This window comes from Sapajus apella, unplaced genomic scaffold, assembly GCF_009761245.1.
Source record: "Sapajus apella isolate SASKATOON/1434 unplaced genomic scaffold, GSC_monkey_1.0 scaffold22, whole genome shotgun sequence".
Taxonomy (NCBI): Eukaryota; Metazoa; Chordata; class Mammalia; order Primates; family Cebidae; genus Sapajus; species Sapajus apella.
In genome coordinates this window covers 9,167,857-9,182,573 of record NW_022436962.1, presented here as the reverse complement: position 1 = coordinate 9,182,573, position 14,717 = coordinate 9,167,857, and the positions used below count along the sequence as shown (strand labels likewise).

Here is a 14,717-nt window from a genome sequence, read left to right as displayed (position 1 = left end):
TGGGATGGGGCCCACCTACTGCCTCCACCTTCGCTACCTTTTCGTTAGGAACAGTCCCTGTCCATCTCCCCGTCTTGGTGGAACCAAAGCTCAAAGAGGTCAAGTGACTTGCCTAAGGTAACAAAAGGCAAGGCTGAGCAGAATGGAGGTTGGAGCCAGAAGTCTGCCTTCCTCATTCTCTTGGCCAGGTTGCACCACCAGGGCCAAGGTTTTTTTTAAAAAAGAAAACATTATCACCTGTGGCTGGACGCGGTGGCTCACACCTGTAATCCTAGCACTTTGGGAGGCTGAGGCGGGTGCATCACCTGAGGTCAGAGGTTCGAGACCAGCCTGGCCAACATGGCAAAACCCCATCTCTACTTTAAAAATACAAAAATTATCCAGGTGTGGTGGCGTGATCCTGTAATCCCTGCTATTTGGGAGGCTGAGGCAGGAGAATCGCTTGAACCTGGGAGGCTGAGGTTGTGGTGAGCCAAGATTGCGCCACTGCACCCTAGCCTGGGTGACAAGAGTGAAACTCCATCTCGAAAAAAAATGATTATCACCTGTGATTTAGGTTCACTCTCTCTGGGAGAGGGGTTACCAAGGAAGCCTCAACATGAGGCTGTGAGGATGCAAGTTTATTAGAGCCCCTACCTGGGTGTGACTGAAACTTTGGGGGCAGTGACGAGGGGTCTTCCTTCTCAGGAGGCTGTGTCTCCAAGGCAAGCTCATCAGCAGACAGAAGCAGGGGCCTCCTCTGGGGGCAGCAGGTCAGCAGCCGCTCCTTGGACAGCAGCATCAGCACAGCCATGGGCACTGGAAGCTGAGGAGCAGGCAGAGGGTCAGGAGAGCCCTGCCCTGAGGCTCCCCCTTCCCACGCCTGGCCTCTGCACATACTGCATGTGCATAGTCCTGGGAGAGGACAGCTCTTTCCCAAGGGTGCCCAGCTAAGAGCTGAGCCATCCCCACCTAAGAAGCCAGGTGCCCTGACCAAGGTAGGAGTGGGGAGGCTTGGGGTAATTGCTGCCTGATCTTTGCCATACTCGCTTCCCTGAAAAGACAGATACTTGTCACATGCAAAGCTTAGACTCAAACTCTGCTGGCCCAGGAGAGGTGTTGGGTGTAAGCTTGCTGGAGCGTCACACCTCACACTCCTTCATGCTGGTAGGTCACGTGATGCTTTACAAAGCAACTTTGCTTTTGGGCATCACACCTCTACCACATATGCTGGGGGACTATTATCCCCATTTTCCAGGTAGCATAACTGAGGCTTGATGTTATCACTTAGTCATAACCTGTTAGAACTGGAAGAGATCTAAGGGGTAAACTAGAGACTGAGAGACTGCCCTGGTCACACAGCAGACTCAGGGCAAAGCAAGACTGGAACCTGGCATCCTGATTCTTCCAGTGCTGTCTCCACCTAAGGAGCTGCCTTGGTGATGTTTATCCTAGCAGGGCACAGAAGCTCTCCTCAGAGGCTTGAAAACACAAACATGGCCTCCTTCGGATTAAAAAATACACATTTACGAGCAGCCCATACACATAAGCCCAATATTCAGCTTGCTGCAGTTTATGCTAAATCTGAGCTCCTTCAGAGCGATGGGAAATGGCTCCTGCTTCTGAAGTTGCCTGAAGAAGCTTCTACCGCATTCCTCAGGGGCTCCTACCTGTGTCTCACCACTGGCTGCCAGGAAGTATCTCATCAAGTCTAACTACGGTCCTTTCTGCTGCAACTTCAGCCCAGTTCCTTTTGCTTAGGAAGGAGAGGAAGCCCAGGGAGCTGCGGATGTCTCCCAGAGGTTGGTGAGAGTGCCTAGCTATTGGGCTCTTCCCGGCCCACAAGAGAGGCCAGCAGGGTAGAGATGGAAGGCCAGCAGATTGCCAGCCCCTGCCTGGTGCTCTTCTGGGGAAACCCTTCCCTGCCCCTGGAGGCAGGCCGGCTCTCACCAGTACTTCCCCAAATCACCCAACAGGAGTGAAAGACAAAAACCACCCCCGTGTTGGTATCTCCCTATGGTGACCTTGGGAGCCTTTCTGCACACTCAAAAAGAAGTCAAGGTCAGACATGGCCCCTGGCAGTCAGGCCTGAGCGGGGAGAGAATAGCCCCTGCCCTCAGGAGTTCCGAGCCTTAGTCGGGGAGACACGGCCCTCCCTCCAGTGTGAGGGGGAAACAGGAAACCCACCCACAGAGGCCTGTAGTGGCAGAGTGCCTGAGTAAAGGCCAAGGGGAAACAGCTGTAGAAGAGGCGTAATCACTCAGGTGGGGCTTTCCAGGGAGGTGGGTGCTGGGAAGGACTTCACAGAGGATTGGCTGGCATTGCTGGCAGGAACACACCCGATTTTATAAGAATTCCATTCAAGGAAGACAGCCCCACCTTAAAAGTCAGAGAAGGCCAGGTGGGGTGTGCATGTGTCCATGCACGTGCGTGTACGTGCGTGTGCATGTGTGCGTGCATGTGCGCCCACATGACTGCATGCACAGCCCCATCTTCCTCTATACTGGACTGTTTATTTTCAGACACAAACCAATAGAAAAAGTCAGGAAATCCTGCAGCAAACAAAGTCCCTCCAGTCTGCACTTCGTGGGGCAAGAGAGAACAAACCTCCGGCTTAAGCCAGACCTTCCAGCTTCCTGGTCTGGGAGTCCCAGCCTAGAGGTTCTACTGACACTACTCCTTTCCTTCGAAGTTCCCTCCTGGAAGGCACAGGCCCAAAGCTGCATTGTTTCCAAAACAATGGATGGGCATGGGCTGAAAAGGGAAGGAGTAGAGGGAGAGAATGTGTTTATGAGACCTCCCAGAGGAGATTCAGACCAGGGAAAGGAAATCTACACAGGAAGGGTGATGAGGGGGCAGCAGGTAGATGGTACAGACCTGTGCTTCGGTCAGGGCTTCCAGCTGGGCTCAGCCTCCTACCAGTCCCTTGTCAGGGCCTTGAGCTGCTGATGGCATGACACACCCACCCTGCCCTCCTGCTCACTGGAATGGTGGTCTCAAAGTCTCCTCTGCCTGAGTCCACCCCGCCTGCACCAGAAGAGCTGATAAGTCCACCCACTGCAGAGAGAGGCTCTAAGCCACCATGACAAGCAGCATGGTGCCTCCACCCCACAGCCAGGACTGTGGCCACTGGAATGCTCCCTGCCCCCAGCCCAGGAGCCAGGGCTGCTCTGGTGTTCCCGACAGTCCTCCCCAAGCTAGGCGGATGGGGTAGGGGGTCTCCCCGCCTGACGCTCTGGCTCCAGCCTGGGCTAATGTGGGAGATCCCAACTTGGGTTGCAGAGCACCAGAGGTTTCCAGCAAGAGACCAGAGTCAGTGCTGACTTGGCAGGGGCGTACAAAGTGGGCACGGGAGCTCCCTGGATCCCCTCAGTCTCTCCCAGCTTCCTCCCCCAGGTGGCCACTTACAGCTGGGTCAGTGTCTGACCCAGTGATGGGGTGAAGTGGTCTCTCTGCTGTTCCCACCATAGGCTGTCTTGGCAGGCAGGGCCCCTTAGGAGAGGTCATCTTGTCTGTCTCCCAGCTTCCACAGGAGCCCCTGACAGCAGGGCACAGGAGAATCCCACCATGGATGAAGGGCCCCAGAGAAAAACGCCATTTCCTGCCAGGGTCTGTCCAGGGCCTACTTCATCTGGCCTTGGAGGGAAAAACTAGTTTCCCACAGAGCCTCAGATAATTTGATAGCTGACCCTGGTTTTCACCGTGCTCAGCCTGCTCACTGTTTTACCTTCCTTGAGATCTGCAATCACAAGTCACTGAAGGACCAGGATTGGGGGGACCACAGGGAGGGTTAGTTCTCCCATCCTCCTGCCTCCTCTGGGATGCACATCAGCACCAGCAGGTTTCTCAGCATCTGAAGACTCTGCACTGGGCATGGGGTGGACTCGTGTGGACTGTCCACTAGCTCCCTGCCCAGTCCGCCCCAGGGACACTCACATTGATGAGGGCCATGATCCAGAAGGCATAGGACACTCGGGTCCCTGCCCCGTCCTTTGGGGGCGGCCCCGGGAACGTCTGGTTGGACCAAGGCTTGGCCTCTACGTGGTGCTGGCCCAGCACCCTGGAGACGTGGAACAGGTGGCTTCGGGAGGTGGCGTTGGCGGTGCTATTGGCAGGCAAGCAGTTGGCCTCAGACAGGAAAGGGTCAGCAATAAGGGGGCTCAGCAGAGCGCCAAAGCCCACAAAGAAGTGGAGCACCTGGGGACAGAGAAAAGGTGGCAGGTGGGGGTGTGGTTCAGTCTTCAGCCCGGGGAAGCCATGGCCTGGTGTCCAGCCCAGAGTACCCACAGTGAGCCCCCTCCCTAACCTCACCCTGTGCCCCATCTGGGGCTGCTGCCCAGCCCTGAAGTGGGGAGCCATGGTGGGTAGGAAGCAGGAGAGGTGAGGAGAGATGAGGAATGACACTCCTCTCTCGATCACCCTGCCGGCCTGAGATGACTTCGGTGACAGTGGGCAATTCCCTCCCCATATCTCTTAATTCCCAGCTGGGACTGATCCCCATGTTAGCATCCACTAGCTAACACCCCAAAAGGAAGGGGGCACAAAAAAGGGAAGGGCGGGCTGAATCCTGGGTGACTTGGGGGAGAAGGAATAAGAGATAGGAGACAGGAAAGGAGAGGAAAGAGAGGGAGCCAAACCCTGAGTCACATCCCCTTTCCAGTTCGCAAAGAGCTTTCTCTCCTGAGTGCTTAAGCTCCTGGGACACCCAGCAGTGAGGGCAGGGATCACTGCCCTGCCTTACAGATGGGAAAACTGAGTCCAGAACATACTAACCCGGCTGTAAGTGGCCACCTGGGGGAGGAAGCTGGGAGAGACTGAGGGGGCCCGGGTAGCTCCCGTGCCCTCCGCAGCCCCCAGCCCTGTGCCTGCTGGCCTGGCTCACCTGGAGGAAGACGGCTGAGTCCTTCTGGTACATCCTCACCAGCTGCATGTTGGCTACGGTGTCGATGCAGCCCATGGCCAAGCCCGCCAGCGCCATGACCGAGGCCAGCACCTTCACGTCGCGGCAGAAGGGTATGACGGCAAACACCAGGGAGATGGCCAGAGAGGAGGTGAACAGGGCCCATAGCGACTGGGCCAGGCTGCAGAAAGGAAGAGCCGTGTCAGGGGAGGGGCTCTCCTCCATTTGCTGGGTGGTCTGGGCAGCCAAGACATTTCTCCCCCTCTAGTAGAAAAGGAAGAGAGCTGAGGAAGAAGCTGCCCACTTAATAGCTGTGAGCAAGCTGTCAATATCTGTCTGCTCGGATAACAATCTACCTCACAAGGTGGCTGCAGGACTCTTCACAAAGCCTTGCCACTATTATTCTACCTACACACAATTGTCTGTGATTTCCTTAAACCTTAAAGTGTTTACTTAAAAGCAATTAATGCAAAAATATTTCCCACCCCTTTCAGGGAACCTGCTTTGAGCATCTCAAGAGACCTGTGCCATGGCATGCAACCACAGGTGGGACACGGATGGAACCTGAGCCTGGAAGTCCCTGAGCTGGGTATTTCCTCCTCCTCAGGAATTGGCACTGGCTGCCCTGTACCCTCTCCACACAGGAATGCTGAGGCAGCCATTGCCTCACAGGCAACAGGCCTAGGCCACCTGCACCAGTGCCCACAGCCCAGGTATTTGGGTGATTTGCTGACCCCTGTAGCAGACACAGGTCACAGGCTCTGTGCCTGGCAAATGTGCAGAAGGTGAGAGAGGAGGTGCTTCGGCCGTCCCCACTGAGAGATGACCGTGTTGATCTTTCCTTTCTTCAGATCATAGAAAAGCCCACAGCAGGCAGGCGGAGGGCCTGCTACCCTACCAGTGAATGAATGAGTGAATGAATGAATGGTGAATGAATGGAGTGTCTAAGGCTCTGTCAAGATCTTTTTTGGGACACTCTGTCCAATAACTAGACTCTCAGAGAAAGGATAAAGACTTGTATTTTCTGGGGCCAACCTGAAAGGCTAATGTCAGAGAGGAGAGATTGGGCAGCAGGAAGGTTCTGGAGTTGTAGAGGAACTTTCTCAGATTCTGAAAAGTGAGAGAGCCACCCCCCCATCATCAGCCTCCACTGTGGCTGCTGGACCTGGAAAGGTGGGAGCTGAGAGAGGGGAGGGGAAAAGCCCTCTCTGAGTTTCACACTGAAGAAAAGCGGGAGCCCCCAGTGACCCCTCAGGCTGTCTTCCCAGGGCTTCTGCCCCTGACTCCCTTGGCTCTTGGCCATGGCCCTCAGCTATCTGATCTTGCCCCATTTTTGATTAAATCCTTTATCAGGACGGCTCTGCTGATAGCAGCAGTTCGTTATTTTCTCCTTTCTTGTTTCCAGGCTGATCTGCTGGAAAGATTACCGATCATGACAGTCATGACCCCAGCGTGTTCCCAGATCAGAACTCATCAGGAGGGGAGGGGGACCAACCTCAAGGCCAGCTGTTAGAAGGAGATGGAGGGAGGCTGTGTCATGGGGAGGCCTGTTCAGGTCCCTTCTGACTCCCCCTGGGGTCCCTGCTCTGCCAGTCCCCAGAACTGAGAGCCAGGCTGTGCCGCACCCCCGCCCACTGCCCACTGCCTGCTGCCACTTGCTGCACCCCCGTATGCTTCTGCTCCAGCATCCTCCTTGGCACCTGGCACAGAGGCAATGCTAATATACAACACGGGCTAATGAAAAGCAGGCAGCTCATCATAGTTCTCTTTCTTACCCCTCCCTTTCCCTGGACGAGACAAGCTAGGTAGCCTCCTGGGTGGCCTGACCTTAGGGATAGCAAGCGGATCCCCTGTCAGCACTCTCAGATATCCCCCTTCTGATCCTGGAACCAGGACGTGACATTTCCACCTCCTCACTCACCACTTTACGGTAAGCAGGGATGGCCCAAAGCAAGTGCAAAACTCTCTTGAAGGACTAACTCATTATCATTGTTGCTTTAAATCCTGGAGCAAAGTGATGAAGCAATTGGTCCTGCAGCACAGTCCTGAGGGGTGGGAGCTGGGATCCACAAGCTGACAGCAGCAGGGGCTGCACAGAGGTATGGGAAAGGAAACCAGGATAATAGCAAGTGCGACTGTGGTCTGCACGACCACTGCTAACCTTTGTCATTTGGTGCATATGACCAGGCTGTGAGGCAAGCTTTGTCATTGTGCCGATTTGACCCATGAGTAAACTCAGGCTGAGAAAGGCTAAGATAGCAGCAGACAGAGCCTGGATTCTAACCAAGGTCTTCTGGCTTGATAATCCGTATGCTATGCTGCTTTTCCATGGAGTAGTGTGTGTGTGCACATGTGCGTGCATGTGTATGGGTATGTGACCGAGTTACTCGCTAATGGCTCCACTTAGAAGGTGCAAACGCAGGAGGGAAAGGAGGGAGCCATGGACCAAGCCAAGCTGGAGAGGGGAGCGCCAGCCGAGAATAGGAGACCAGATTTTGCAGAGCGTTGATGGCAGGGCTAGGACGCACTGGAGAGCTTCCGCAGTCTCTAGAACACACACGTCTAACATCCCTCTGCAGGGGTTAGCAGAGATCTGCATGCTCACTAGCATCACTGCTGGCTCCACCGCCAGCTTCCCCAGGCATCTGCCTCCGCCCCTTCATTGTGGAATCCATGTCTGGTCCCACGTTCGGCCTTGCAGAGACGCTCAACCCAGGCTTCTGGATGTGGCTAGTGACTGGCACAGTGCTTGGGGAATGCTTGTCTTCCCACCTCACACGGGATGGCCTGGTAGAAGGGACTGGTTACTGCTGGGAGGCCAGTGTGGGAGTTTTGCTAGTTTATCTGATAGGGGTGACAGAGATAGAGGCAGAGAAAGAATAATGTAGGGACGGGTTGCCAGAAAGGTGCCAGGTGCACAGTGGGGGATCAGGAAAAGGGGAAGGGGTCAGGAAGGGATGAAAGGGGTCAGGAAGCCCTCCGTCTTCAGGTCTTGCCTCTATCCTGTTCCCTGCTCTTCATCTCCTCTCACCTGTCATTCTTGAGAAGGACACTAGGTGCCCACTGGGGGCATGGTTGGTCCCAAGCTCAGCCACAGGCACAAGGGAGGGATAAAGAGAGAAAAGAGGGAAAAAAAAGGGAGCCTGGAGAGAACCAAGCCTGGGAAATCCCCTCCCTGCATCTCCCTGGGCTGTGATTTTAGCTTGACAGGCTTGGAGGTTAGGGGGATGGAGACCTATTCCCAATAAATGGGGACATCTGTGCCACAGAAAATCTTGTCTGTAGATCCCAGGCTGCCCTCCCTCCCCAGTTGCTTCCACAGGGCTGTGCCTGGGCATTCCAAACGTCAGCCTGAACAAATTTCTTTAGACTGATAGGCTGTTGCCAAGGAAAAGGAGGTCCCAGACACATCCCAGAGCCAGACTGAAATACATTTATTGCCTGTTTTAAATGGCTTGGTCAATAGCCCCTTCTAGGAATGTGGATAATTAAAAATTACGGAATAATCATGTCAAAACAGTTTTGGAGTCGAGGATGTAGTGGGATCTGTAATCAGAATACTGGGTTCTAGGCCCACCTTGGCCACTTCCCAGTGGTGTCACTTGGGCAAGCCACTTAGCGCTTAGCCCCTCTGAGCCTCAGTTTCCTCTGCTGTAAAATGGGGACAACAAGCTCTGCATGAGATTGAGGCTGCCAGGAGGAGTCCATGTGATGTGACATTTCATCCTCTGCTCACTCTCTGGGATTTTCCCCTGGCCACCTGCCACCCCCTCCCAGGTGCTCACTGCCTCCCTGCTGGCTTCCCCAAAGAGCAATGTCAGGCCCAGAGAACTGCACTGAGCTGACAGGATGCAGAGACCAGTGCCAGCTCCCAGGTTCCAGTGCCAGCTCCCAGGTTCCACTACCCCCAGGCCTGCCCCTGTTCCTGCTACAAGGGCCTTTGGTGTGACCCTGGGAGGCTGGCCCAGGAACTGTTGGAAGGAGGTATGTCCCTTGTCCCCTGCCCCACTCGCTCCCCACCCTGGGCAACATCTCAGCTAGCGTGGCAGCAATGACATCTGTCTCTCATTTTACAGATCAGGAAACTGAGGCCGAGACAGGGTAAAAGAGAGGAATAGAACTGAGTCAGGATCCAAAGTCTTAGCTCCCAATCCAGGCAAAGCCAGCAGACTGGCAGAGTGGCATTGATCTTCCCTCCCCTGGTCCTGTGCTCTCAGGTTAATTCAGGCCAATTAAGAGCCTCACTTTCCCCAAGACCCAGAGAGACCCACGAAATAGCCTGGACAGTCTGGAAAACCTACTGCAGGAACCCTCAGAAATGACCAAGTTATTTATTAATGGCAGAAGGTATAAGTGGGAGAGGGAAGAGGAGGGAGCCAGAGTTCTCCGCAAGGTGAACTCCGCTCTCTCTGCTAGAACTGCCTGCCCAGCCCCGCTTGCTGGGTGACCTTGAGCTGCTGCTGCCCCCTCTCAGCCCCGTGCTCTGCCTTACCCCAAGGGAACACGTGATCACTTTGACCTGGCCCTGCCTTGGACACCTGTTTTTGCTCTCCTGGTTCTGTGAAAAGAGGAGGGAATGGTTGGCTCTGAAACAGGGGAAGGGCCTGAGCAGTAAGATGCCAGGCGGCCCACTCCTGCCTGCCACCCCCAGGGGTGGGTAATAATGCTGCTGAGGCTCAGCCTCATGCCACCCTGGGTAGGGCCTGATGGCACTGACATTCTCTACATTTTTGTCCCAGCAGGGATGCTCAGGACATCTTCCTCCCACCTCTCCCCTCCCAGCCTGGATGACCTCCTTCCTCGAGGGACCAGGGAAGAGGGGCAGAGAGCAGAACTGTGGAAGAGTCACAGATGAAAGTGTCTCTAACCCCTATCTACCCAAAAAGGGGCAGCTGCCCAGAGGGAGATGGTATGGGGACCTGGGACAAGAAACCAGGAGATAAGGGACTCCCCTGGGAGCTAGGGCAGGTTGGTGACTCTATCTCAAGCCAGGCTGATGGGGAAGGGGCAGCTGAGACTGAGGGCAGGGCAACTGTTAAAAAAGCCCCCTCTAACTCAGTCACCCCAGCCTTTACACTGACACCCCAGTTGTTCAGGGCCCCATATTGAATCTGGAGAGATCCAAAGGGAGGGGCAGACAAACTGGCCTTTGAGGAGATTTCCAGCTAAGGCAGGACCACCCTGTTAGACTCTGAGGTTGGGAGCTGCATCTTGCACATGATGGCATCCCCTTGAACCCACTGTGGTGCTGGGTACACAGGGCGTGCTCCTTAGATGCTGGTTGAACTTGAACTTGCAGTCTGTTCACTTGGAACACCTCTCCCTCAATTCTTTGTATGCCTGGCTCTCTCCTGTCACTGAAGAGTCAGCTTTAATATCACCTCCCCAGAAAGGACTTCCTTAAGCACCTAGCTAAGTAGCCCCCCAAATCTGCCACTCCCCACGCTACCCTGCATTATTTCCTTCATTTCACTATGTAAAATTCTCCATAGTGTGGGTTCCATGAGTGCAGTGACTTTTACTTTGTCTGTGGTATTCACCCTTCGATCAGGATCTTCTCAAGAGGTATTTGTTGAATGGATGAATTAATGGGTGGGATAAGTTTTGAGATTTTTGTTTTGGTTTTTGAGACAAGGACTTGCTCTGTTGCTCAGGTGGGAGTGTGGTGGTGCAATCACGGCTCACCACAGCCTCAAACTCCAGGCTCAAGTGATCTTCCCACTTCGGCCCCCTGAGTAGCTGGGACTACAGGTGTGCATCACCATGCCCAGCTAATTTTAAAAAGTTTTTAGAGACAAGGTCTCACTTTGCTGCCCAGGCTGGTCTTGAACTCCTGCCCTCAAGTGATCGTCTCACCTTGGCCTCCCAAAGTGCTGGGATTACAGGTGTGAGCCACCAAACTTAGCTTTGAGATTTTTTTTTTAACTTAAAAAATTGATATATAATTTACATACTATAAAATTCACATATTTAAGCATACAAGTCAATTGTTTTTAGAATATTTGGAGTTGTAAAACCATCACTACAATCTGCCTTTAGAGCATTTCTGTCACCCCAGAAAGAAATCTTATATCCAGGCCGGGTGCAGTGGCTCACACCACTTTGGGAGGCTGAGATAGGAGGATTGCTTGATGTCAAGAGTGAAAGACTAGCCTGGCCAACGTGGTGAAACCTGTCTCTACTAAAAATACAAAAATTAGCTGGGTGTGGTAGTGCACATCTGTAATCCTAGCTTCTTGGAAGGCCTGAGGCCTGAGAATTGCCTGAACCCAGGACGTGGAGGTTGTAGTAAGCCAAGGTCGCACCACCTCATTTCAGCTTGGACAACAGAGCATGACTATGTTTCAAAAAAAATTTAAAAAAATAAAAAATAAATCTAATATTCATTAGTAGTCACTCTCCATTCCTCTCCACATCCTACCCTTAGCCTTAGGCAACTACTAATTTAGTTTCTGTATCTGCAGATTTCCTTATTCTGGACTTTTACATAAATAAAATCATATAATATGTGATCTCTTGTGTCCGTCTTCTTTCACTTAGCATGATGTTTTCCAGATCATCCGTGGTACAGCATGTGTCAGTATCTCACTCCTTTTTATGGCTGAGCGATATTCCATTCCATGGATATACCACTCTTTTTCTTTTTCTTTTTTTTGAGACAGACTTGCGTTCTTGTTGCCCAGGCTGGAGTGCAATGGCGCAACCTCAGCTCACTGCAACCTCTGCCTCCTAGGTTCAAGTGATTCTCCCGCCTCAGCCTCCCAAGTCGCTGGGATTACAGATGCCTGCCACCATGCCCAGCTAATTTTTGTATATATATATATATATATATATATATATATATTTTTTTTTTTTTTTTTAGTAGAGACAGGGTTTCACCATGTTGGCCAGGCTGGTCTTGAGCTCCTGACCTCAGGTGATCCACCTGCCTCAGCCTCCCAAAGTGCTGGGATTACAGGAGTGAGCCAGCCCACCCGTCCAATATACCACACTTTTGTTTTGTTTTGACCCTAGAGTCTCACTATGCTTCCCAGGTTGGCTTTGAACTCCTGGGCTTGAGCAAGCTTCCCACTTCAGTCTCTCAAGTAGCTGGGACAAGCAGGTATGTACCGCCACACCTGGCTGGATAGGCCATGTTTTTGTTTGTCCATCTGTCTGTTGATGGACGTTTGGTTTGTTTCTACTTTTTGACTGGGATGAATAATGCTGCTATGAACATTCACGTACAGGTTTAGTATGTGGACATACATTTTCAGTTCTTTCGGGTACATACCTGGGGGTTGGGGTCATATGACAGCCCCATGTTGGGGCCGATTTTTAAAACAAGGACAGTGTCTAGTGCTGGACTCTCAGTAGGTTTTTGGCACAGGTTCGTTGCACGCTGATAGGTACCCAAAGTGCTCCAGGGAGAGACAGAGGCTTTGTGGATGAGAGACCAACCAGAGCCCAGCTCACGGGGAGAAGCTGGTTTGTGCTGTGTTCGAGGAACTAGAAGGGACCAGCAGGTCTGGGGGTGGCCTGGGAAACTGGTGTATGATGCAGTGGCCAGGAGGGAGTCATAGCTAGGTCTGGGGCAGGGTAGGACTTGCAGATGAGAAGGAATCTGAGAGGGGGAAAAAGGGAGAAAAAGAGAAAGTGAACAGGGCAAAGAGAGGAAGAACTCAACAAACCCTCCGACAAACCTTCTGTTAAGAGAGCGTGGGCAGGGGAGAGGCCAAGGTGAGGCTGGGAGAAGGCTGGCGAAGCTCTGAAAGTTGTTTACCTACTCTGCCGCCTCCAAGATAAAGGGGTCCCCCAACTGCCTGGGGCGGTTAGACAGGTCCCCAAGAAACCAGGAAAAATCTTAACCTTTAATCTAAATACCCCTTCCCCTTTCCTGCCTGACAAAGCACATACCTCTACACCCTTGTCAACCAGGTGGCTTTTTGTTTTTCTCTGAGAGAGTGAGTAAGCTGGTGCTGCCCTGAGCTCAAGTCTTCCCCTCCACCCACTCCAATATCCAAGGCTCTCCACCTTCCACACTAGTCCTTCCAACGCACATCCCTATGGAGGCATCTAGAAGCTCCGTTCAGCCTGTGCCCTCAGTCTGGTCCCAGCAGTAGGCAGGACCCGCCGAGTAGGAACCCACAAGAAAGACACTACCCCCAACTCTCCTCTCCCATGTGTCATTCTCAACTTTCCCCCACTCCCCCGCAACAGCTGGCTCTCACAGATTTGCTAAAGCAATCCCCCACTCACAAGTATCAACCAAGCGAGAGTGGAGCTGGTAATCACTTAAGCTGCAAAGCACTTGCTTGAGAGGCTATTGCATTTTAGCTGAGACATAGTCCCATGGAACCCAGCTTTAAAGCTTGGTTGCAGGGTGGAGGTTCTGTCTGGGGGGGATGGGAGACTGTGATGAGAGCTGCTCAGAGTCAGCAAGGTGGTGGGAGGCTGTTGCCTACACTCAAGGCCACCCCTGGACATTCTTCTGTATATCTGCTTTGCTCTTAACCAAAGGAAAGAGCTCTTCATGGCATTTTGTCTTGGTGGGTGGGAGGTTCAGAATTTAAACCTCAACCACTGATAGGATCTACCCCCACTCAAAGATCCCAGCAGGAAGCCCCAGAGACCCACCGTTGCATTCCCAGAAGTTGTTGGAGCTCAGGAATACCCAGCCCATGAGCATCCTCAGGGCTACTCATCCCAAACCTGTGCCTGATCTGCAGAGTGTACGATGATGATTCACAAAGCAAGAGGTATTGCCTAAGGATCTGTCTTAGAGATAACTCCTGCGTTCGATTCCTGGGTGGTCTTCTTAACAACCATGTGCTGTGGGCAGAGTTCCTGAACCTCTCTGTGCCCCCACTTCCTTATGCATAAAATGGAGAAAACAGTACTACTTTGCAAGGTGGTTGTGAAGATTAAATGTGCTGATACATGTGAAGGACTATGAATAGTGCCTGGCACACAGTAAGTGCAGAATAAAGTGAGTTATCATTGTTACCATGATTCTTTTTCTTTTCTGTGAGCCAGTTCCTGCTGCAGGGCTCTCTCTGCTCCCTGTTCAGAGCCCTGTGTTGGGTAATCAGCGCTGAGGGAGACACAAAGCTACCCAGGAAGAGATGGCCCAGCTGGGTGAGTGTGCATCTCTGCTGGCTTCAGAGCCCTTCAAGCCCTGCCCTGCCAACCTGTCATTTCGAATTATCCTCATTCCCCTTCCTGTTCTTTGCACTACATATGTTCTTTAAAAGTTCCAGGTAAAAGAGCTTTTGTAAGTCAAAGTACTTAAGCAAAACCAAAAAAACCTCTGCTAGCTACAGATACTTTATCTTCTTTTCTAATTAAACCTCTAGGCAGAATGAATCTTGAGCTTTTTCTTAAGATTTTTCTGAGTCTCCTGTATATTCCAATCCTGTACCACACCCACAAAACACTGGTGTACACAAGGAGACTTGCTTTTTAAGAGGAGAATAATTTGGTTTACAAGAGGATTTGGGGAAAATGGGGATAATCACTTACAAAATTGACCATGTTTTTAAGCCTGGGTGGCATAAAGTGGGGTTCATCTGTACTGACACCTGTGTTCCCTCCGCCGGCTCTGGAAGCAAGGCGGATAGAAACACCTGCCCTCATGAACACCTCTAGGAGTGAGCCAAAGGGGAGAACCACAGCCCAGAACGGCCTGTCCAGAGGTTTCTCTGGGGTAGCCCAACTGTAGTTTTGTCTCCAGGCCAGCTGCCTGCTCGACTGAGTCCATGGGATCTGGGAAACCACTCAGCCAGGAGCTGGGGCTGGGGGCTCACCCAGCAGCCTCCGGCTTGCAGGTCATCTATTCCCTATTCTGTGATGGGTCTCC

General features: G+C 52.6%; 1 protein-coding gene across 4 annotated transcripts in view; it reads right to left on the bottom strand.

Moving 5' to 3' along the window:
- The window catches only part of MFSD4A (major facilitator superfamily domain containing 4A), a 34,413-nt gene that overhangs the window by 18,421 nt on the left and 1,275 nt on the right, over positions 1-14,717 (bottom strand). For 3 of the 4 annotated variants that reach the window (XM_032288971.1, XM_032288972.1, XM_032288970.1), the window contains exons 2-4: positions 4,862-5,060; positions 3,916-4,176; positions 637-805 (exon numbers count right to left, since the gene is read on the bottom strand). In XM_032288971.1, coding sequence (XP_032144862.1) covers positions 637-805; positions 3,916-4,176; positions 4,862-5,060 — 629 coding nt within the window. Of the gene's footprint in view, positions 1-636; positions 806-3,915; positions 4,177-4,861; positions 5,061-12,152; positions 12,250-14,717 lie in introns of those variants that run through there. The other variant, XM_032288973.1, reaches the window with a different exon arrangement.